Source organism: Sminthopsis crassicaudata, chromosome 5 (genome assembly GCF_048593235.1).
Source record: "Sminthopsis crassicaudata isolate SCR6 chromosome 5, ASM4859323v1, whole genome shotgun sequence".
NCBI lineage: Eukaryota > Metazoa > Chordata > Mammalia > Dasyuromorphia > Dasyuridae > Sminthopsis > Sminthopsis crassicaudata.
In genome coordinates this window covers 299,082,833-299,107,155 of record NC_133621.1, presented here as the reverse complement: position 1 = coordinate 299,107,155, position 24,323 = coordinate 299,082,833, and the positions used below count along the sequence as shown (strand labels likewise).

Below are 24,323 nucleotides of genomic sequence, written 5' to 3'. Positions count from 1 at the left end.
CACTCCCCCTTCCCATTTTCCATTGCCCTCCTATTTTCCTGCAGGGTAAGATAGATTTCTATACCTCTTTTAAGTTTGTATTTCAACACTCATTTTTGTAAGATGTTGAATTCCAATTTTTATTTTTGCCTTCCTTTTTTTCCTCCTCCCTCCCCAAGATAGCAAGCTTTGATCTGCAGTTGGTTTCTATAGTTTTTTCTCTGAATGCAGATAACATTTTCTATACCAAGCCTGTTAATTGTATTGCTGAGAAGAGCTAAATATCACAGTTGATTGTCACAAAATCTTGTTATTATTGTACAACGTTCTCCTGATTCCGCTCACTTCAGTCAACATCAATTCATGTAAGTCTTTTCCAGGTTTTTCTGAAATCAGCCCGTTCATCATTTCTTTTCTGGGTGCCAGGCCCATATATTTTCTATCTCAGTCACACTGTCCGAGGGCTATCTTAGGCTGGCATGGCATGTATCTTGACACTTGCACAAAATTGAAGGGGGAAGTGAAGATAGTTCTATCCCAAGAATTGGAGATATAGTATACCTCAATGGGGAATCTTCTGGTAGCTAGGTCACTCATACCTTGCCTTCCCCATATACCCAGCATTGCCCACTTTCTCATTCTCCCAGAGTTCTGCTTATTTCATTAAGTAGGGAGGGAAATCCTCCCCAGGAAAGTTTTCAGGAAGAGCTTCCTCAAGTCTTGGTCTTAAATAAGATCCAGCCATTCCCAGGAGCAAGAGAGTTGACAAGAGAGAGGGAGGTACAGAAAGAATGGGTAATCAAGGGTGATCTTGTGGAAAGTCTAAGGCCAAGAAACTTAGCTTCTCCTGTTCTGCTCCCTTTGGGAGAAGGGCAGCACAGATGTGTGGTCCGGTCTTGTTCTAAATCAGTGGAGAAATAATTGGGGACAGGGTGAAGGGAATAGTCTGAGCTAGTTTCCTAGAGAATATGCAAGATGTGTATTGGTGAGCTTAATTCGGTCTTATTTTTAAATGGGTCAGGGCTAAAACGAGGAAGAATCAGAAGATTCTTAATTTAGTAAGACAGTCATTTAATCCAGAAAGTTTGTTCCCCTGCTAGAAGTTTCATCTCCACCCATCGCACAATCCCTCCTTGTCGCTTCATCTTTCTTCCCTACTCAAGGAAAGGGATTCCCTCACATTCTTCCGCCCCCAACCCCAATGGAGAGTCAGAGGACACCCTAAATTTAAGCCGACTCTCCCTTTCCTCTTGCTCCCCCAGGATCTGCCTGGACTTACCAGCTTGTCAAAGACAAGTTCCATGGGGGAGGGCATGGAAAGGGCAGCCCTTGGAGAGGTCAGGGGGACAAGTTAGAGGGGGAGGCAATGCCCCCCTAGAATACACCCTTCCCCAAAGGTCCCCGATGCTTCCCAGCCCGGGAGAATTCCCACTTCTAGATCTTCAGTTCACACCTCGGACTCGATTGCCCTCAGCCTAGACCCTAGCCATGATAGAGGATGAGAAATGCTCCTGTGATTCTCTAGGGTGCGCTGGGTCCCCCAAGTTCAACATTCACCTCCAACCTCAGGAGTGTAACTCTGGGAGGTGTCGGACCTTCAGATAGACTGCTGCTCTCTGGGCTTCTGCTAAATCCTCACCCCCACCTATATTCCAGCCCTCCCTTCTGGCCCTTTTTGCCAATTCAGGGGAGAGAGTGTATCTCAGGAAGGGGCCGGATGGAAAATGGGAAGTTTTTCTTGGAGGGGAGGCAATCAAGGGGGTCGCGCCGCTCCACAGCACACTCTGTCTTTTCAAGCCTTTCCTCTCACATCCAAACTCCAACACTGTCCTTTGGGGAAGGAGGTGGTAGCGGGATTGGAGAAGCCAGTGGAAAAGTACTTTGAGAATGAACAAAAAATCTTAAACTAGTAGGAAGGGGTAGGGAACCACCCTCTAGATGGATGGCCATGCTCTTCGGACTGAGAGTCAACCCGCTTGGTTTCCAAAGAATCCATCTGAAGGAGGAAATCCCTTGTAAAAAAAATAATAATAATATTTTATTTTCCCAAATACATGCGAAGAAAGTTTTCAACATTCTCCTTTGTAAAACTTTGTGTTCCAAATTTTTCTCCCTCCCTCCCCCTCCCCAAGGTAGCAAGCAATTCTTCTAAACATATTTCCATAGTTGTCATGCTGCGCAAGAAAAAATCAGATCAAAAGGGAAAACATGAAAAAGAAAAAAAAACCTAAGCAAACAAATAATAACAACAACAAAAAGATGAATATACTCTGCTTTGATCCACTTTCAGTCTCTATAGTTTTCTCTCTAGATGTGCATGGCACTTTCCATCAAAAATCTATTGGAATTGCCTGGAATCACCTCATTGCTGAGAAGAGCCAAGTCCTTCACAGTTGATCATCACATAGTCTTGTTACTGTGTACAATATTCTCTTGATTCTGCTCACTTCACTCAGCATCAGTTCATGTAAGTCTCTCCAGACCTCTGAAATCATCCTGTGGATCATTTCTTATAGAACAATAATATTCTATTATATTCATAAACCATAATTTATTCAGCCATTCCCCAACTCACTGGCATCAATTTCCAAGTCCTTGAAACTACAAAAAGGGGCTGCTACAAATATTTTTTCTTCTTTTATGATCTCTTTGGGATACAGACCCAGTAGAGACACTGTTGGATCAAAGGGTATGTTCAGTTTTATAGCAATGGCTTGTATTCTTATAAATTTGGGTCAAAAAAAAAATAAATTTGGGTCAATTCTCTATGTATCTTAGAAATGAAACCTTTGTCAGAAATATTAGCTGGAAAAATGTGCTCCCTACCTTTCTGCTTCCCTTCTTTTTAAATTTAATATAATCAAAATTATCCATTTTGCATTTCATAATGTTCTTTAGTTCTTCTTTGACTATAAATTACTTCCTTTCCTACAGACCTCTACAGAGAGGCAGACTATCTCTTGTTTTCCTATTTTACTTGTAGTATCATCCTTTATGTCCAAATCACGAACCCAGTTCCATCTTATCTCTCAGCAATGAATGGATCAGAAGAGACACAGCTCTCCTTGTCTCAAGCCCCTCACCAACCAGAGCTGTTTCACATTCTGAGTCTGATTGTAAAACCTTATTCTCATTGCTCCCCAGTCCTTTCACTCACCTATCCCTAACATTGGCCCATAAATAAGACATATTTCCATGCTGAATCTTAGTTTCTTTTTCTATAAAAGTGAGATAAAAATCTTTGCACCAATCCCCTCTCTAGTTGTTAGGAGTGAGAGACCAAATGACTGAGGACACTAAGTTTTCCAAGATGATACGTGCGTTAAACAACACTGGCAATTGCCCAACAAATCAGGCTCAGGCCCTTTCCTCACCTTAGGGTGTCACTCCAAATAGACTGAGAGACAGATTTTATTAATCCAATTATTAACTTGTCATTTATATATAATTTATCTATTGATTATTGAAATTATTAATCAAATTAAGCCAATTAATAAAAAAGGAAACAATGCAATATTAGGTTACCTGATTTCTAATTGGAGGAAAGATCAAGAACTTTTTAAGTTTTGAGCAGAAGAGTCAATGGGTGCCATTTCCTATATTCAGAAAAAGAGAAGTCCCTCTTCTCCCGAGTGTCTGTATATAATCAAAGGCATATGGCAACAAAAAGGGATCAATTATTAAGGATTTTTAAGATAAGACATATAGGTAGCATGAGTTATATAATTGTGAGAAAACTCCCTGCATTAATCTTTGGATTTGACCAGGTTGGATCAGATCAGGTTTGCCCAACTTAGATACTTAGTTAAGGCTCTCTTGAAGAACAGGGAAAAGTAATCCAGGTTGTCAGCCATTCAGAGGCAGATTCAAACAAAGATACAAGACTTTTTCCCAGTTCTCACACACAAAAAAAAGGTTTCTTCCAAGAAAAGAATTTGGACCAGACCCATAATTGAATAGTAAAAGAAATGGGCTTGCCATAGAATTGAATCCCAAGATAATGGAGTCAGTGTAATTCACCCAATTCCTACAATTAACCACTTGTTGCCCTAATCTTCTTAATTCCCTCAGTTTTTCCCTCTTGAAAACTCACTCCTCCCCGAATCACTTATCTATAAACTAAATTCATAAGGATTTTTGTAAATTCATAATCTGAATTACATCAATCAGACTATAGATTGAGTTACTTGGAATATAATAGACTAATTTTAAGAAGGGATATAAATATATGTATATATAGATAGATAGATAGATAGATAGATAGATAGATAGATAGATATGTCACCAAGATTACCAAGAAAAATGTCACCATAAAGACAAACTCTATGAAACAAAATGCCAAATCAAGTCAATAATGATCATCAATATTAACAGAGTTTATCAAATCTTCTTGAATCCTAATAAGACAGTGCCGATGACCATTTTCTGAAATCTTCTCTTGGTCATTCTGGAAGCGGTCTCCTTCTCAGTGCAGTTTTGAAGGGAGTTCTGCTTCTCTGATTCCAAATTGCAGGGAGAAGTTTCCTAGATAATACTGTTCAAATTTGCCAGTAACAAAACTTCATACAGTTTAGTATAGAATCTTAACTTTTTTTCTCCAATTTTTGAAACTTTGGAGAACTTCAGTGTTTATGTAACACTTGCTGTTTCTTTGTTTATTTAAATTCTGTATCTAATATAAGAATCTTTAAAAAAAAATTCAGGAGTCTCACTTGTAAAATCAACTGTTTTGCATTTTAAGATTATCAAAGGGACAATATAAAAATGGGAAATGGGGAGTTTTTAGAGGGAATTACTTTGCAAACTTTCTCTCTTGTGTTTGCTTTGTGGTAGAACCTTCTATGAATAAGTTCACCCTAGTTGGCTGAATATACAGCCACACTGCACCTTGATCTCAGCATAGGGATAGCACTATGTGTCTTCAAGAAAGAAGGCTTATGACCCACCAGGAAGGGAATTACCTTTGGGATTCCAGAGCCTTGAATGTGAGACTTCTCTGCCCCTAATTGGATCATTTTATAGAAGTCTCATATTTATGGGATGATTGATGTACGCCAGACCTTGGGTAGCTGAGGATGAGCAGGGCATCCCTGAGAAAACCTTCCATTCCCAAGTACATTTCAGCCCATGGACACATAAACAGAAATTTAAATTTATTCTGTTCCAAGTTCCTGTGGTGCTGTGGGTTAGAGAAGAGTTGGGTACATTTAGAGGGGTCCCTCCATGAGCATTTTATCATCTTAATATTAGATTAGTAAATAAAAATTTCTGGGTCCCCAAAGTGGTCCCCAAAAGAATATAGACCAGTCACCCCCTTGTGCTGAGGGGACTCTAGATGTGGTGAGAGCAGTCAACTAGCCCTATAGTCAAACCCAGATCCAGGAGGGGGAAGCCCATGTCTGAGCTTAGGCAGTGGAGAGCCCTGGACTCTATATCCGAGCACATACAGTGTCCTTGACCACTGCTTCTGGGCTCCTTCCATGGTGATAAAAGCCTTTGAGTATGAGGCTGAGACAGAAGCAGCCACAAATACAGAGTCCTTGGGAGTTGATCTGTTGCTTTCTTTCCTGCCTGATGGGAAATAATCCTGGAATTTATTGTACATCAGAGGAGAAGAGCAGAGATTAGAAGCTCAGAGAAAGGACGTCAGAGATCAGAGTTCAATTCTTCATGTTACCGAGGAGGAAACTGAGGCAGGGGAGTGAGTTGGGCTCATAGGAGCATAGATATAGAGATCTGGAAGGACTTGGGATGCCAAGCTCTTCATTTTGCCCCTGAGAAAACTGAGGGCCCGGGCTTCTCCAATGTCATCTAGACAGGGAGTGTCAGAAGCCAAATTTAAACCTGACTCCAGAGCCAGGGAATGTATTCCCACTCTCCTCCCATCTGACCTGCAGATCTCTCTGAGCTTCCTTGGCTGGTCTTCAAAGGGACACAGGATTTCACTGGTTTGGATTCAGCAGCTTTTTTTTTTTTTTTCAGGTGGGGCCTGCCCAGAGAGCGTGGTCCCTAACACACAGAGGTTGCCATTCTTGGTAATCCCTTCCACATTATTAATCAGAGGTGGAGACTTCTTAGAGCTTGTCATCTTTGTTTGGATTATGGCCTGGACTTTTAACAAGCTGGCAAACTCAGAGGCCCCTTCTCATAATAATGTACTGTTGTGCTTTCATCTTGTGAAATTTTTATTTAAATTTTTTTTAACATGTAAAAAAAATTTCTAAGTTCCAAATTTTCTCCCTCCTTCTGACCCTTCCCTTCCTCATTTTAAAAGTCTTATATAAAGTAGAATATTTTTTCATTTTTGTTTATGTTATGATCTGACAGTCTGGGCAAGTCCACGTACTCATTCTCAAAATAAAGTGTTGGTGTTTGATGTTATTTTTTATTTTCTGAATGTTTTGGTTTTTTTAAATTTATGATTATTATTTTTTATTAAAGCCTTTTACTTTCAAAACATCTGCATGGATAATTTTTCAACATTGACCCTTGCCTAGCCTTGTGTTCCAAATTGTCCCCTCCTTCCCCCACCTCCCTGAATGGCAAGCAATCCAGTATATGTTATATATGACATTCTTCTTAAAAGTTGCTTTCTTTCCTTTGATCCTTCCCCTACTCTTTTAAAAGGCAAACAAGACAGTAGAAAAAAATTTAAAATGCATAAAATGCATAGCAATATCTGGAAAACAAAAGTTAGTTATATTAAAGATTGCTTTTTTCCCCTTTGAAAATGATCCATGGACACCAGATGAGTACCCTTCTCTTAGTCACCATAGGGCCTTTGAGGGGAAGGGGATTATCCAAGGTCACTCAGCCATCCTTCCCAACTCCAGAGCAGAATACCACGGACATCTCAGTTGGTAACATCACCAGCACTTTTATTAGTGAGATCTCCTAGAGACAAGCATTGTCTGTAGCCTCTGTGATTGGAGGGCTCATTCAAAGGTCACCTTTTGGACTTTGAAGTCACCAGAAACTTGAAAATAGTTGATTTCAAGTAAGCAAAGATGATTGAAGAAATTCAATTTAACATTTCCAGGCAGAAATAATAGAAAAAAATGCCCAACAAAGTTGATGCAAACCTGAATGGAAAGAAGGTAGAAAGAGGTGAACCCAGAGTCCTGGGCTTGGAAAAAGAGGGACTTACAAATCAAGACGCTCACTACAAGACACAGTATGTGTTTGGGTAAATATTTTCTTCATTCTGAACCTCAGTTTCCTCTTCCATAGAATGAGGGGGTCAGATCATATGGCTCCTGAGGGTCCTTCCAGCTTGAAATCTAGAGTCCTATTACGTATCATGGGGCATCCCAGTCTTCTCTACTTCCTTTGAGATCACAGCCTTTCATAATTCTCTCCCCTACCAATCCACCCAACTCAAGGGCTGCTGGGCTTCTCGGCACTGGGCTTTGCAAACCCACTGACCCCTCTCCCCTCTAGCTTTTTATCTTTTCCCTATCAGAGTTTGCTTCCAAGCTTCGTCTGTCAAATGTGAGGGGTATCTACGATCATCTTTTGGGTCCTCCTCGGGTGAAACATTCTATGTTCTGATTCTGGGGTCTTACCTCCACCTTGCTCCCTGGCATAAAGGGGAATTCTTCCATCTTCTTGTCATCTCTCCACACACCTTGAGTCATGTAGTTGTAGTGGATGACATTTTTCTTCCCTCCATGGTTGAAGATTGGGTTGAGTAGAATGCCAATGTTAAAGCGGTCCTTGCCCAGTTTCAGTTTAAATCTGGTAATTGAGTGCATATCTCCATCATGGACACGCAGCACAGCATCTTGGGAAATCCCCCTCAGAGAATTCCTGAAGTAATCTTCTACTACTTAGGAGTCCTGACAGTTTGGGCAAGTGCAGGGACCCCCAAAGGGACAATCCCTCAATCCTGGCCCAAAGCACCAGGACTTCACTTCTATAGGCACCCTCCCACCCCATCTAACAAGTAACCACCTTCATGTTGAACTATTTTCAGAGGCAGAGAGCTCACCACCTATGAAACTGTCCACTCTAGCTACTGGATGGCTTCTGTTGGGAAGTTTCCCCTGATGCTGAGTCCTGGCTCTGCTACTTGGGCACAAGGCAAAGCCAGGTGGGTGCTTCTGATCAAGGTGAAGTGCAAGCAGGGGGCTCACATATTCAGCTTTCATTCGGGATTAATTGTTGTGTCCCACCTCCCACTTACTGCTTGGCATCGGGTGGAATCTCTCCTTCTATTTTTATAGTCCCTCCAGGTAGTAATCTGAAGTTAAAGGCAACCATATCCTAAAACAGATCAAATAGAGGAAGGTTGGAACTGGCTGGAACCTGAGGAGACCCAGAGCACCAACTGGGAAGCAGCCACGGTTCAGGAAGGTTCTAGGAAGCCTTCAGGCTAGTTTGCATGAGGAATCAAGGGTGACTTTGGCAGAAACTCCAAGGTAAAGGCACTTGGCTTTTCCAATGCTTTTTTTGGAGAAACTTAAGGGAACCAGGGCTGCACAGATGTGGGGTCCCTTCATGTTCTAAACCAACAGAGAATAATTGGGGGGAAGGGTGAAGGGAGTCTTCTGAGATGGCTTCCTAGACAACAGGCAAGAAGGTTAGTTGTGAGGTTAATGAGGTTTTATTTTTAAAGGGGAGATGGAGGTTAGATTTTGGAAGATTCTAGTGAATCACTTGGCCTTCCGTTCCAGCCAGTCTGCAGTCTACAGCCTTTCTAATGGATCCCCTTCAGCCAGGACACTTCCTATACCACCAGGATAGGCTGGAGTTAACTCTGTAAGACAGTCATTCATTCCAGCAAGTCTGAAGCTCGAGCTCTACCTGTCTCCCTCTTTTCTTTCTCTCTTTACTCCAGGAAGGGAATCCTCCTACATCCTACTTACCAAACCCCACTCAAGTGCAGCCTCTGAGAGTCAGGGGACACCTTAAATTTAATCCATTAACTCCCACTTTCCCCTTGTTCCCCTTTCTCCAGGATCTGTCTGGACTTAGCAGCTTGTGAAAGATCTTGGAATCAGCAGCCATGGATAACTCACAGATGCAGGATGAAGCTGGGAATAGAAAGGGCGGCTTTTTCCAGAGTCAGTAAGATAAGGATGAGGGGATAGGGAAGGAGAGAGAGAGGAAGCCTTAGTCATACAGACAGGAAGGGTAGAGCATCCCGACTCGTTCCAGGACACTCCCTTCTTCTTCCCAAGCCCTAACTTCAGATGATACACCTGGACCCTCAGCCCATACCCTGTATGTGCAAAGACACTCTCGGTCTATGTACCCTCTGGCGCATTCACCTTGACCATGATGAAGGATGAGAAATACTCCGGTGATTCTTGTGGCTGAGCTCCGTCCCTGAAGGACAAGGTCCAACTCCACTGCAGAGATGCTAAGTCAAGGAAGTATCAGCCCCTTCAAATATGTGGTCCAGTCCAGGGCTTCAGCTGAGCCCTCCCCCTACTCTGCCAGTCACACTCTCACCCCACCCCTCCTCAGCCCCATTCAGGCACTTGGAGTCCACACAGAGCACAAAAGGCCTTATCTCTGGGGCTGGGCCAGCAGCCAATCCACATGGGAACAACTCTTTGATCACTTCCCCTCCACATTCCGCCCCCCCCCCAATGTCCTTTGAAAGATGGGATTAGAGAGAGTGGTGGAGAGATTGGGGGAGACTATGCAAAACTAATTTTAGAGAGAACCAAATTGTGATATCGTCTAGAAGGGAAGGGGTCAGTTGGAAGAAGGCTGGGTGAGAGTCAGCCCCCTGGCCTCCAAAGAGTCCATCTGAAGGCAGAAATCCTCATCAGACAACATTATAATCCTGAGGGACCAAAGAGACCATCGGGTTTCTTAACCGCTGCCCAAAGTGAGAGCTGGGGGTCACTTGGGTAGTGAGGAGCTGGGCCAGGCCTTGTAGCAGGGCCTCTGACCCCATGGCCAGTGCTCTTTCCACTCTATCACATGGTTAAAGCATGCAAGTTTTACAAATAGGGAAACCTAGTTGCCAAGATGAGAGTAACTTACCCAGGTGATTACTGAGTTTGAGGAGGTTCGTTGAAGAGTGAGGTGGGTAGAAGGAGGACATGAAAGCAGATTGGTCTCCATCTGGGATGAGGGATCGGGGAGTCTCTCCAATGTCTTTGGACAGCACCAGGGCTTTGTGCCTGTCTCCAGCCATACAGAAGCTCCTTGAATTTCCTCCATGTCTCTAAATACAAAAATAGAAAGTCTAAAAATGTACCTGAAGCTTAGGTTGTGATCTTCCGGTCCATTGTCAGAAATCACTCTCTTCCCTGTTTGTATCATGAGGTTGCAGGAAGGCAAACTGAGGTAACTCAAAGCCCTGCCTTACCAGCTCAAGGAAAGGAGTGCTAAGTAACCCAACGAGGTCCCTGAGTGCTGCCAGAGAATGGGACCCAGGCTAGGGCTTAGACACTTGTAGACCCATTTCTTGTCATTGAGACCCAGTGAAAAAGAGGTAGAGAGTCAGAGATTAGAGGCCCTGGAATTCCATTAAGCCAAATGGGGATGGTTGAGGGAGGGAAGGGGGAGTATGAGACCCTTTTCCCCGCTTGCCTCTTGTTTCTTTCTTGAGGTGAACCTGAAGGCCAGAATTTACAGCTGCAAATCTTAACCTGAGGCCGAGGCTCACAATGCTTCCCAGCATCCATCAATAGCTTCCAAGGAATTTGTGAACTTGAAAAGGGAAAAAGAAACTACAAATTTATTTTCATTGAAATGTTCTATTTCCTCTTCCTATCTAAAACCTAAAATTTTTCTCAGAAGGGTTTCACTAGGCTGCCCTGAAGGTCGATGACACAAACCAGTCAAAAGACTTTAAGTTTCCGTGTTGGTGCTGATTTGTATTGGATAAGGCCGAGAAAAGGAGAGTTTCCTTACTTGGCAGTTCCTTATACATACCACGTCATGACAGATTGGATCCCTGTCCCTATCCTTTTGCAGAAGCATCAAATCTGCATATTTACATAAACTATACCTTTGAAACCTTCCTTCCATGCTGTCTGCTAGATTTCCCATGAATATCTCTAATAATGGGAAAATCATTCTCTTTGGGATCAACTAGTTCTATTTCTGGCCAGTTCCCGTTATCTAACTGAATGGACTGGTCCCCCTCTGCACTTTTCCAAATTCCTTCTGGTTCTTCCTGTGAGGATGAGCAAGACCAAGCTAAATCATGTTCTATAGGACAGTCCCTCTGAATTTGCAACCAAGGGTCAGCTACCAAAGCCCAACACCCTTCTCCCACCATTTATTTCAAGGTCAAGAGGAGCAATACATAAACCTTGGAGAAATTGGAGAAATAAAAACCATCATCACCAGTCAGAGGGAGCCCCCAGTAGTGAGCAGAGAGACAGACACAGCTCCCCTCCTCCCAGGTCTTCCACCAACTCCATATACCTCATATCCTGAGCCTGATTCCAGCCCCTTCACCTCCCCCTCAGTCCTGGCATCTCCCTACTCCATCACCTCTTGTTCTGCCAGTTGTGTGACTCACGGGCATATCATATCTCCGCTCTGAATCTCAGTTTTCTTTTCTCTATAAAAAGGAGATAAAAATCCTTGCACTATCCTCCTTCCTAGTTGTTATGGCTGAATGATTATATGACCGAGGACACAAAGATTCAGTTTTTCAAGATTATAGATATATTAAGCAATGTCTGGCAATTACTCCATAAACCTGGACCAGGCTGATTTCTCACATTATATACCACTTGCTGTTGTTTCTTTACCTCATTTCTGTACCTGATGTAATTTTTTTTTAATTTTTTAAATTAATTTTATAATTATAACATTTTTTAATGCATAGGTAATTTATTTACAACATTATCCCTTGTACTCCCTTCTGTTCCGAATTTTTCCCCTCCTTCCCTCCACCCCCTCCCCTAGATGGCAGGCATTCCCATACATATTAAGTATCTTATAGTATATCCTAGGTACAATATATATATGTGCAGAACCGAATTTTGTTGTTGTTGTTGCAAAGGAAGGATTGGATTCGGAAGGTAAAAATAATCTGGGGAGAAAAACAAAAAATGCTCAGTTTACACTCATTTCCCAGTGTTCCTTCTCTGGGTGTAACTGATTCTGTCCATCATTGATCAATTGGAATTGGATTAGCTCTTCTCTATGTTGAAGATATCCACTTCCATCAGCATACATCCTCGTACAGTATCATTGTTGAAGTGTATAATGATCCCCTAGTTCTGCTCGTTTCACTTAGCATCAGTTGATGTAAGTCTCTCCAGGCCTCTCTGTATTCCTCCTGCTGGTCATTTCTTACAGAACAATAATATTCCATAACCTTCATATACCACAATTTACCCAACCATTCTCCAACTGATGGACATCCATTCATCTTCCAGTTTCTAGCCACTATGAAAAGAGCTGCCACAAACATTTTGGCACATACAGGTCCCTTTCCCTTCTTTAGTATTTCCTTGGGATATAAGTAAAACTGCTGGATCAAAGGGTATGCACAGTTTGATAACTTTTTGGGCACAATTCCAGATTGGTCTCCAAAAGGTTGGATTCTTTCACACCTCCACCAACAACGCATCAGTGTCCCAGTTTTCCCATATCCCCTCCAACATTCCTGATGTAAAAATCTTAAAAGAAATAATTCATGAAAGTCTAACTTGGAAAATTACCTGTTGTCTTTTAAAATGATCAAAGAGATACTTTAAAATGGGAAATACTTTGAAATTTTAACTCCCTTTAGAAATAGGAGTTGGTTATAGGGACTATTTGGGCCTGATCTATGGTAAAGCATTCTGAGTTCCTACTGGTCTCTCCAGGAACAGCTGAACACACTGCACCTTATCTCTCACAGAGTGATGTCATTTTGATCCCTTTGGAAAAAGAAGGGCTCACACCGACCAATTCACAAACTCAGTTTGCTTTGATCTTAGGGAGGATAATCTCTGCCTAGCTCCCAGAGAAGAGATTGTGGAAAGATGAGAACACGTTTCTGAGGGTAGAAATACTTTCCCATCCCTACTTGAGTGAAGACATCATGCAATCCTCCAAGCCCTAGGTAGAGCTGAACAGAGATCGTTACTAATGGTCATTGTGAATTGTGGAGAACATTCTTCTTCTTGAGCCCAGGAGGCATTTCATTCAAACCATTTAACACAATTTATGTTTAAAAAACAGCCGCAATAAGAACAACAAATTAGCACATGGTAGAACATAAGCCCCCTGAGGCCTTGGTCTTAGGACATTGCTGATTGATTAAATACTTGGCCAGGTAGACACTCTCCTTCCCCTCCTAGTTTTGAGCTTGATTCCCTCAGCTAGGGGTGGAGGTGTAGGGTATGTCCATAGAAGGCTTGTTGAGGTTCAAAGGTTCCTCAGCCCGTCTCAGGGCTGCTTATTAACTTTTTGGTGTCTATGTGACCTAGCCACCTGTCAGCTGTGGCTCCAAGAAGCTGTAGCATGTGCAGTGGCACTCCTAGGCAATTGTTTTTGACCGATGGGCTAAACCAGGTTGAGGGTGACTGCGGGGTATCAAATGATTTAGTGAATGAGGAGGGTATCTATCCCATACATGTGAAGATCTCCCTTGGTGGGATTGTTGGATGTTGGCAATGGCCATGAAGGCAGCTGAAACAGGTACTATGGATTGATTAGAGCTTCATTACATGTAGAAGACACCAAGATCATCCACTGTATCTGGAACTATGACCAGTCATCTTGATCTTGTCTTTCCACTGGACTGTCATGACTCTGGAAGAGAGAGTGAAAGAATCAAAAGACATGACCCATATCATCTTACCATTTTTTCTGGGCTCTATAGTCAGAACCACACAAGTGGACCAGGTCATAGGTTCATCTTCTTACTGAAAGTAGTAGTGGCATTCCACAGCCCTGGATGTCTGTGCTGCCTTTTAAAGTCTGCACTGTTCACCTTCTGGGATAAGGAAGGGGATAGAAAGATGCCCTAAAAATTGCCTCTTTATCCAAACTTGGCCTATTTCCTTCAGTAGGGGAGAGTCTCACTCTGCAGTTGAAACAGAAAAATAAATGCATAAAAAATTCTCCAAAGATGATTCTGTACACCATTGCTACACAGAATGTTCATAGACTTATGGACAACAAGATATCCAATAGACCAGAATGAAGAATAATTCTTGTTGGGAGAGAACTTAGCAGTTATCAGATCCAAAAAGCAACCCTGAGTAAAAGAAAGCTGGCAGTTATATTTGTATCCATGTTTTTCTGAAGCAGCCACAGTAAAAGGAAGCACTGTGAACTGGTATTGCCTTCCAAACCAATATTAGCCAACAAATTTGTATGCCTCCAAAAAGGCCTGAATGGTAGGCTGATGATAATGGAATTGCCATTTGCAGAAAAGTGCTTCGCCTCCATTATCAATGCCTTTATTCCCTTCATGATGTGGTTAAAGAATAATTTTATGAAGACCTGGTAAGGTCTTCATCATTGTGCTAAAAGGAATAGCTTAAAATTTTGCATGATTTTCATGCTAAACAAGGCACAGACTATCAGATGTAGGGGGGAGTCCTTGGGAAGATTGGAGTTGGAAACAGCAACTGCTATTCATTCACTACTAAAGATTTATGCATCTCATGCCCTTCTCATCACCTGCACTGTTTTTCATTTATCTAAATGCAATACACTTTGTGGATGCACCCTCAAAACAAATATTGGCATTTTGCAGACTATTTTACACTGGGGAGTGACAAAAACTATGCATGTTGCATTGTGCTGGACTGATCATAGACTTATCTTCTCCAAGATAAATATTCACATTCAACAAAAGTACCAGTCCCAAGGCAATATGACTACCAGAAGACAATGTCAACAGATGAGAAGGCTTCTCTGAACATGAACAATTTGTTGCTAAATTGGAGAGAAATTTGAGCCAACATGGGGTCGTTACCAGTGGAGCAGAAAAGGAATGGGCAGCTTTCAGAAAATCATAAGTCTTTACTCATCTGAGTATCAGCACTGGCAAACATCAAGGATATGATGCTGGACACTTGGGCTGAATACTTCTATAGTATTCTCAATAGACCTTCATCAGTGAAGGCTGATTCATTGACTGTATAACTTAGGTCGAAGTCAGTCTTTCTCTATCCAATTTCCAACTGAAGAAGTTTAGAAGACCATTAGGCTCCTTACCTGTTGTGAATAGTCTGGTGCACTTATTCCAGGTGAGATTTATAAGGTGATTCTCTATAGGTTGTGGGGTCCATTGTTCATATCAACACTGCTGAAATCTCCCAAGCTATATGAAAAGAGGAGGTTATCCCCCAGGAATTCACAGATGTCTCCATTTCTATAACGATAAAGGAAATAGTTGTTCTGTGACAATCACAGGGAGCATCTCCCTCTTGATCTTTGGCAATGTGTCTCTTGTCAGAGTTCTCCTTAATAGACCGATCCTTTACCTGGATAGTCATGCAGAGCCAGTGTGGTTTCAGAAAGGGCCAAGGAACAATCTATATCATGTTTACCATTGGAAAGTTTCAGGAGCAATATTAGGAACAGAGCAGAGATTTGTACACAACATTCGTGCATCTGACTTGGACCTTGGATACTACCAATCATGAAAGCTTATGGGAGATCATGGCAAAATTTGGTTGCCCTTGAATAGTTCATCTGTCTTGAATGACCGTCTCATGATGGCATGCTTGCTCCGATTCTGGATAATGGACAATAAACTAGAGCTTTTCCATTCACCAGTTATATGAATAAGGCTGTGTGCTTGTTCCTCTGCTTTTTAGCATGATGTTGTCACCAATGGGGTCAGACACCATCATTGTGGAGGAACACAGTGTCAAGGTCAGCTACTGCAATGATGGTAAATTATTTTTCTTGAAAAGGCTCCAAATTAAGACTAAAGGGGGGAGGAGAGTTGATGCCTGATTTTTTGTTCACAGATAATTGTGTATTCAGTGTGGCCTCTAAAGCATCATGGATTGGTTTTCTGTTAATTGTGCTCATTCTGGACCAACAATTTACACCAAGATAACACAGGTGTTCCACCCACCACACCATCCATACGTGAAAACATTGGTTAACTTTTAAAAATTGTGGATAAGTTCACTTAACTTGACAATTTATTTTCCAGGAATGTAGGTACTGATGATGAGGCTGATGCATGCATTGCCAGAGCTAGCTTAGTATTTGGGGATTCTGAAGAAAAATGTGGGTGAGAAGACTAACTCTCCAAATGAAGTTTCCACAGGGCCATTGTGTTGACCTGACTGTTGTATGTCTATGAAATCTGGAAAGGATAACCGTATCCTCTTACTGTTACAATGGCCCAGAAAATGAATGGGGAATTCATTTGCCAGGAAATTGAATCTCTTTTATTTGAATTATCTTGGGAAGATGCTCAAGTTCACCTGATAGGAAAAGGTACCGGATACTGAGGAACTTTCATGAACTGAACTGCCGAGCATGCACATTCTGCTACAGGAAGAACAACAATGATGGGATGGCCACTTTGTTTGAATGCAAAATATGCTTGACTGATTTTTTGATGATTGATGATTTTACTGCGAATCCGCATAAGGCAGGTGCTCAGAGAGTGGCTAAAAATGATACAAAGACACTCTCCAGGGCGCTCTGAAGAATGTCAGAGATTGTGTGATATGGAAGACAGCAGGACTGCCCATCATGGAACTGAAGTAGCTCCATCGAAATCTGAGATACGTAGATTTAGAGAATCCACCCCAAATGTTCATTCTGAGTTTCTCTGAATATGTTTGGCCACAGCTGGACACAATGTACTTTGACTTTAAAATAGTAATGTCATCTTGATCCTCTTTAAGAACAAAGGAAGCCAACCAACTAGGGGAGGAGTTACCTTTGGGAGATCAGAGTCTTGCAGTTGAACTTTTTCTCCTCCATAATGGGTCATGATACCTATTTTATGTGATAACCCTAGGTTGCACTGCCCTGCCAATGCCAATGCCAAGATTGTAAACCTCATCTCTCCTACCTTCTCCTTCCTCACAGGTGAGACAGGGCAGCCACAATGGAGCTAGGAGGTCAGTCACCCTACTCTGGTTGATGCTCCTCCTCCATCTGGGCTCTGACAGGTCCTAGTGGTCCTTTTCCTCCAACAAATGGCCATAAGCGCTCTCTCTGAAGAAGGCAGGACAGACTATGTAGATGGTCCCTTGAGCCCTTCTAAGATCTAATCTATCTTCAAGATTCAGTTTGTTTATCCCTGAGATTTGGTGTCCCTGTCCCCAGCCCCACTTTCACTTATAATTCTAGTTAACTCCCCCTGTCTCTCTCAAATTTCCCTCGCCAGGGTTTTTCAGAATTTGGGGGGAATGGAGTGACAGTTGTAGAAAGACACTGGGGCCAAGGTAAAGGACAGGAAAGCCCTGAAGAAAGCATCCCCAAGGAAACAGAGGAGGAAACTGAGGCTGAAGAATAACTTGGACCCCTGGGAGCACAATTTAGAAAAATGGAAGGATCTAGGAGACCAAGCTCTTCATTTTATCCCTGAGGAACCTGAGGCCCAGGGACTTCTCCAAGGTCATCTAGGCAGTGAGTGTCAGAGATCAAATTCAAGCCCTATATCTCTGACTCCAGAGCCAGAGAGTCTTTTCCTAATATCCTCCCATCACGTTTGCAGATCTCCCTGAGCTTCTTTGGCTGATCCTCAAAAGAACACAGGGCTTCTATGGTTTGGATTTAGCAGCTTTCCAGAGTCTGAGGTCTGGTCCCCTCCCTTCCCTAATAAACAGAAGTTCCCCTGAGCTTATTACTCTGGAAAATTCATTTTCCATTGGTAATCAGGGATTGTGGAGGCTCCTAAATGTTTGTCACCTTTGCGTGATGGCCTGGATTCCTGACAGTCTGGGCAAGCTCTTCTCACAATAATGTCTTCTTATATTTTCATCTTGTGAAAATTTTATTTAAATATTTTCAATATTTTTTAAATTCCATGTTCCCATACTTCTGACCCTTCCTTCCCTTACCTAATTAAAAGGGAAGTAATATTGTATGAAGTACAAGAATTTTTAATATGTTAAAATTTCAGAGCAATAGTAGGAAAAATCTTAGGAAGATTCCATTTTTTTTCCTCTCTAAAAATGAACCATGGATCCTAGTGGAGAATCACCAAAGGGCCATTGAACTGAAGGGGCTAGTTCAGGGTCATCCTCCCCAACTCCATACTCAGCCCTTCATCCCCCAGACCAGAAAAACACAATATCAATTGTCATCAGCAGCAGCATTTTTATTAGTAATAAGAGAGCCACAAGAGACAAGAACGGTGTGCAGCCAGCTTGATTGAAGAGCTCAATCAAAAGTCACCTTTCTGACTTTGAAGTCACCAGTAGTTTGCAAGAAGGTGGCAGCATTTAATTTAAGGCGATTGGGTACATGTATTTGAACATCTTTAGGTAGAATTGCAGTGAATCCAAACCCATTAAAGGTGATGGAAATCTGAATGGGGAGAAGGTAGAAAGAAGTGAACCCAAAGCCCTGGGCTTAAAGACAGAGGGACTGGGGTTTAAATTCCAACTCAAAATACTCACTACAAGACACAGTGTGGCTTTTGGGTAAATAATTTCTTTATTGTGAACCTCAGTTTCCCCCTCTGTAAAATGAGGGGGTCAAATTAGATGGCTCCTGAGGTTCCTTTCAACTTGAAATCTGGGTTCCTATTATGTGTCATGGGACAACCCAGAGTTTGCTCTACTTCTATTGGGACCCCAACCCTTCACAATCCTTTCCCCTACCAACCCACTCAACTCAAGGGTTGCTGGGCTCCCTGGCACCGACCTTTGCAAAACTCACTGACCCTTCTCCCCTCTAGCTTTTCATCTTTTCCCCATCGGTTTGCTTCCAGGCCTCTTCTTTCAAATGCAGGGGGTAGATAAGATCACTTTTTGGGTCTTTTTCAGGTGGAACGTTCCATGTCCCGATACTGGGGTCTTACCTCCACTCTGCTCCCTGGCACAAAGGGGAAATTGGTGGTCTTCTCCTCTTCTCCCCACCAGCTTTTGTCCATGTAGTTGTAGCAGATAACTTTGGTCTTCCCTTCATGGTTGAAGATTGGGTTGACTTGAATGCCAATGTTAGTATAGTCCTCACCCACTTTCAGTTTAAATCTGGTAATTGAGTATACACCTCCATCACTGGCATGCAGCACAGCACCTTGGGAAATTCCACTCAGAGAATCCCTGAGATGGAAGAGTCTCAAAGGAACAATCCCCCAATCCTGGCCCAAAGCACCAGGACTTCACTTCTATAGGCACCCTCCCACCCCATCTAACAAGTAACCACCTTCATGTTGAACTATTTTCAGAGGCAGAGAGCTCACCACCTATGAAACTGTCCACTCTAGCTACTGGATGGCTTCTGTTGGGAAGTTTCCCCTGATGCTGAGTCCTGGCTCTGCTACTTGGGCACAAGGCAAAGCCAGGTGGGTGCTTCTGATCAAGGTGAAGTGCAAGCAGGGGGCTCACATATTCAGCTTTCATTCGGGATTAATTGTTGTGTCCCACCTCCCACTTACTGCTTGGCATCGGGTGGAATCTCTCCTTCTATTTTTATAGTCCCTCCAGATAGTACTTGGAAGTTAAAGACCATCATTTCCTAAAACAGACCAAATAGAGGAAGGTTGGAACTGGCTGGAACCTGAGGGGACCCAGAGCATCTACTGGGAAGCAGCCACGGTTCAGGAAGATTCTAGGAAGCCTTCAGGCTAGTTTGCATGAGGAATCAAGCTGACTTTGGCAGAAACTCCAAGGTAAAGGCATTTGGCTTTTCCAATGCTTTTTTTGGAGAAACTTAAGGGAACCAGGGATGCACAGATGTGGGGTCCCTTCATGTTCTAAACCAACAGAGAATAATTGGGGGGAAGGGTGAGGGGAGTCTTCTGAGTTGGCTTCCTAGACAACAGGCAAGAAAGTTATTTATGAGGTTAATGAGGTTTTATTTTTAAAGGGGAGATGGAGGTTAGACTTTGGAAGGATCCAGTGAGTCACTTTCCCCTCTGCCCCAGTCTGTGGTCTTTCTAATGGATCCCCTTCAGCCAGGACACTTCCTGTACCACCAGGATAGGCTGGAGTTAACTCTGTAAGACAGTCATTCATTCCAGAAAGTCTGAAGATCGAGCTCTACCTGTCTCCCTCTCTTCTTGCTCTCTTTACTCCAGGAAGGGAATCCTCCTACATCCTACTTACCAAACCCCACTCAAGTGCAGCCTCTGAGAGTCAGGGGACACCTTAATTTTAATCCATGGCAACTCCCACTTTCCCCTTGTTCCCCTTTCTCCAGGATCTGTCTGGACTTAGCAGCTTGTGATAGACCTTGGGGTCAGTGGCCATGGATAGCCCACAGGTGTAAGGTGAAGCTGGGAATATTTTTTTAAGGGTCAATAAAATAAGGATGAGGGGATAGGGAAGGAGAGAGAAAGGAAGGATAGAGTATCCCGACACTCCCTTCTCATATCTCCCAGCTTCTTCCCAAGCCCTAACTTCAGATGATACACCTGGACCCTCAGCCCATACCCTGTATGTGCAAAGACACTCTCGGTCTATGTACCCTCTGGCGCATTCACCTTGACCATGATGAAGGATGAGAAATACTCCGGTGATTCTTGTGGCTGAGCTCGGTCCCTGAAGGACAAGGTCCAACTCCACTGCAGCGATGCTAAGTCAAGGAAGTATCAGCCCCTTCAAATATGTGGTCCAGTCCAGGGCTTCAGCTGAGCCCTCCCCCTACTCTGCCAGTCACACTCTCACCCCACCCCTCCTCAGCCCCATTCAGGCACTTGGAGTCCACACAGAGCACAAAAGGCCTTATCTCTGGGGCTGGGCCAGCAGCCAATCCACATGGGAACAACTCTTTGATCACTTCCCCTCCACATTCCGCCTCCCCCCAAGAAAAATGTCCTTTGAAAGATGGGATTAGAGAGAGTGGTGGAGAGATTGGGGGAGACTATGCAAAACTAATTTTAGAGAGAACCAAATTGTGATATCGTCTAGAAGGGAAGGGGTCAGTTGGAAGAAGGCTGGGTGAGAGTCAGCCCCCTGGCCTCCAAAGAGTCCATCTGAAGGCAGAAATCCTCATCAGACAACATTATAATCCTGAGGGACCAAAGAGACCATCGGGTTTCTTAACCGCTGCCCAAAGTGAGAGCTGGGGGTCACTTGGGTAGTGAGGAGCTGGGCCAGGCCTTGTAGCAGGGCCTCTGACCCCATGGCCAGTGCTCTTTCCACTCTATCACATGGTTAAAGCATGCAAGTTTTACAAATAGGGAAACCTAGTTGCCAAGATGAGAGTAACTAACCCAGGTGATTACTGAGTTTGAGGAGGTTCGCTGAAGAGTGAGGTGGGTAGAAGGAGGGCAGGGAAGCAGATTGGTCTCCCCCTGGGATGAGGGATCGGGGAGTCTCTCCAATGTCTTTGGGCAGCACCAGGGCTTTGTGCCTGTCTCCAGCCATACAGAAGCTCCTTGAATTTCCTCCATGTCCCTAAATACAAAAATAGAAAGTCTAAAAATGTACCTGAATATTTACACCCATATATTGTATCTAGGTTTTATTGTAATACATGTAAAATGTATGGGATTGCCTGTCATCGGGGGGGAGGGAGTAGAGGGAGGGAGGGGATAATTTGGAAAAATGAGTACAAGGGATAATGTTACAAAAAAATTACTCATGCATATATACTGTGAAAAAAATTCTAAAAAAAAACAACTTTGAATTCTAAAATAAAATAAAATAAAATAAAATAAAATAAAATAAAATAAAATAAAATAAAATAAAATAAAATAAAATAAAAATGTACCTGAAGCTGAGGTTGTGATCTTCTGGTCCATTGTCAGAAATCACTCTCTTCCCTGTTTGTATCATGAGCTTGAAGGAAGGCCAACTGAGGCTCCTCAGGAAGCCCTAATGTGCCACCCCAGGACAAGGAGTGGTAAATAACCCAGTGAGGTTTCTGGGTGCTGCCAGAGAATGGGACCTAGGCTAGGGGCCAACAGGACAGGAATTAGCCTGGTCCCACTCAGCCTCAGAGGCAGAACCAGGAAGAATTTGGGAAAAGTGGAGATGGACCAGTCCATTCAATTCAACAACAGGATCTGGGCAAAAGATGAACCAATTGATTCCTACGAGAATGAGCCATCATTTAATCACAGATTGGGTCCTTGTCACTACTCTTTTGCAGAATTATCAAATCTGCACTTGGAGGAGATTTCATACATCTATTTACATAAAATAAAACTTTGAAAAACCTTCCCTCCAAGATATCATTTGAGTTTTCCTTGAATACTTTCAACAAAGGAAAATGCCTGGTGATCACTTGGGGAGAGAGCTCCCAGCAGTGAGTAGGGCAGAAAAGATGCAGCTCCCCTTCTCCCAAGCCTCCCACCAACTCCACATGCCTCACATTCTGAGCCTGATTCCATTCCCTTCACTTCCCCCTTAGTCCTGGCATCTCCATACTTCCTCACCCCCTGCACTGTGATCCACGTGATCCATGGGCAAGTCCTATCTCCACTCTGAATCTCAGTTTCCTTCTCTATAAAAGGGAGATTAAAAATCTTAGCATCATCATGTTATGGGTGAATGATTAAATGACTGAGGACACAAAGGTTCAGTTTTTCAAAGCTATAGATGTATTAAGGAATGTCTGGCAATTACCCAACAAACCTGGACCAGGCTGATTCCACATGTTAAAGATTGTGCCCTAAATACAAGGGAAGACAGATTTTTAAACATGAAAACTTATTGTTCAAATAGAGCCAATTACTTAAAAACAATTATTGCGTTAGGGTATCAGATAGTACATGATTTTTTAATTGAGGGAAAGATTAGGAACTGTCCAAGTTGGGAGGGGGAGTCAGCAGGTGCAGTTTCCTGAATATGCGAAAAGAGATGTAGTACTCTTCCCAAGTGTCTTTATACAATTCTTTTTTAATTAAAGCTTTTTATTTATAAAACATATGCATGGGTAATTTTTCAACATCTACCCTTGCAAAATCTCTTGTTCCAAATTTTCTTTCCCTTCTCTCCATCTCCTCCCCTAGATAGCAAGTAATCCAATAAAGGTTAAACATATATATATATATATATACACATATATATGTACATATAGACACATATATATGTACATATATACATACATATACATATTTATACAATTATTATGCTACATAAGAAAAATCAGATCAAAAAGAAAAACAAACGAGAAAGAAACTAAAATGCAAAGCAATAACAAAAAAGTGAAAATGCTATGTTGTGATCCACACTCAGTTCCCACAGTCCTCTGTCTGGGTGTAGATGGCTCTCTCCATCATTGAACAATTGGAACTAGTTTGAATCATCTGATTGTTGAAAAGAGCCACGTCCATCAGAATCGATCTTTGTATAATCTTGTTGCGGTGTACAATGATCTCCTGATTCTGCTCATTTCACTTAGCATCAGTTCATTATACAATTCAAAGATTTGTAGAAACAATACCTTTTTGATTAGTCACTTTTCAGATAATATTTGAGATGTATGATTGTGAAAAAACTTCTTGCATTAATCTTTTTTGGATCTGACCAGCTTTCAGGTCAGCATAACTTAGGTCCTTAGTTAAAGTCTCAGTAGCAAGGAGAAGCGATCCAGCTTTCCTTTTCTTGGAGGTGAGGTTGAAATAGTACAATAAGATCGCATCCCAGTTCCCACAAATGAAAAAAGTTTTCTCCCCGTGAAGAATTTGGATTAGATTCATAACCAAAAAAGAAAGGGAATAGGCTATCTCCAGAACTGAGTACCAAAATAGCATCAATGTAGTTCACTCAATTCCCACAAGTATTAACTTGCTATCCCAATCCTCTCAATTTCTTCAGTTTCCCCTTTTTATGGATGATGGAGTGAGAAGCCTAGTTCTCCCTTGGATTACTTATGCATAAGTGAAATCCATGAGGGTTTTCATTACCATCTGAATTAAGTAGGTCAAGTTACTGATCCAACTAGTTAAAGGACACACAAAACTTAAGTTTGACCAGAAAGAATTACCTCGGTAAGCAAGAAAACTTCAACATAAATACAAAATCCATGAAACAGAAGGCCAAAAAATAATTGATCATGTCAAGTGTCCTAGTGATTCATTCCCAATGTCCATTTAATCAGCATATTTTGAACTCCAGATACATCAGTGTAGCCCTTGGGTGCCAGGGGTTTTTTTATTATTAATTTTTTTTAAATTTTATAATTATAATTTTATGACAGTATATATGCATGAGTAATTTTTATAACATTATCCTTTGTATTCATTTTTCCAAATTTTCCCCTCCCTCCCCTAGATGACAGGCAATCCCATACATTTTACATGTGTTACAGTATAACCTAGATATAAT

At 42.3% G+C, this 24,323-nt stretch overlaps 2 protein-coding genes and 1 long non-coding RNA gene across 5 annotated transcripts; 1 reads left to right on the top strand and 2 right to left on the bottom strand.

The window, feature by feature from the left end:
* Positions 1-6,836: 6,836 nt before the first annotated feature.
* Positions 6,837-9,458, bottom strand: LOC141542662 (galectin-1-like). The gene is made up of 4 exons (XM_074267246.1): positions 9,252-9,458; positions 8,165-8,244; positions 7,545-7,716; positions 6,837-7,061 (listed from the first exon to the last, which is right to left on the bottom strand). Exons 1-4 carry the CDS (start codon positions 9,258-9,260, stop codon positions 6,915-6,917), a joined length of 408 nt encoding a protein of 135 aa, XP_074123347.1. The 5' UTR covers positions 9,261-9,458; the 3' UTR covers positions 6,837-6,914.
* A 5,344-nt stretch (positions 9,459-14,802) lies between these two features.
* LOC141543179 (uncharacterized) lies at positions 14,803-17,966 on the top strand. Its single transcript, XR_012482367.1, has 2 exons — positions 14,803-15,149; positions 16,070-17,966. It is a non-coding gene; the product is annotated as an uncharacterized LOC141543179 (long non-coding RNA).
* Positions 17,967-18,178: 212 nt separating this feature from the next.
* On the bottom strand, positions 18,179-22,408 carry LOC141542651 (galectin-1-like). Of its 3 annotated transcripts, XM_074267229.1 has the most exons (6): positions 21,763-22,393; positions 21,263-21,446; positions 20,531-20,622; positions 19,484-19,563; positions 18,905-19,076; positions 18,179-18,408 (listed from the first exon to the last, which is right to left on the bottom strand). In XM_074267229.1, the coding sequence occupies exons 2-6, from the start codon at positions 21,414-21,416 to the stop codon at positions 18,262-18,264; spliced, it is 645 nt and encodes a 214-aa protein (XP_074123330.1). In that variant the 5' UTR covers positions 21,417-21,446; positions 21,763-22,393; the 3' UTR covers positions 18,179-18,261. The 3 variants fall into 3 exon arrangements, with proteins under 3 accessions (XP_074123330.1, XP_074123329.1, XP_074123328.1); XM_074267228.1 differs by lacking the exon at positions 20,531-20,622 and having other exon boundaries at positions 21,763-22,408; XM_074267227.1 differs by lacking the exon at positions 19,484-19,563.
* Positions 22,409-24,323: the final 1,915 nt, after the last annotated feature.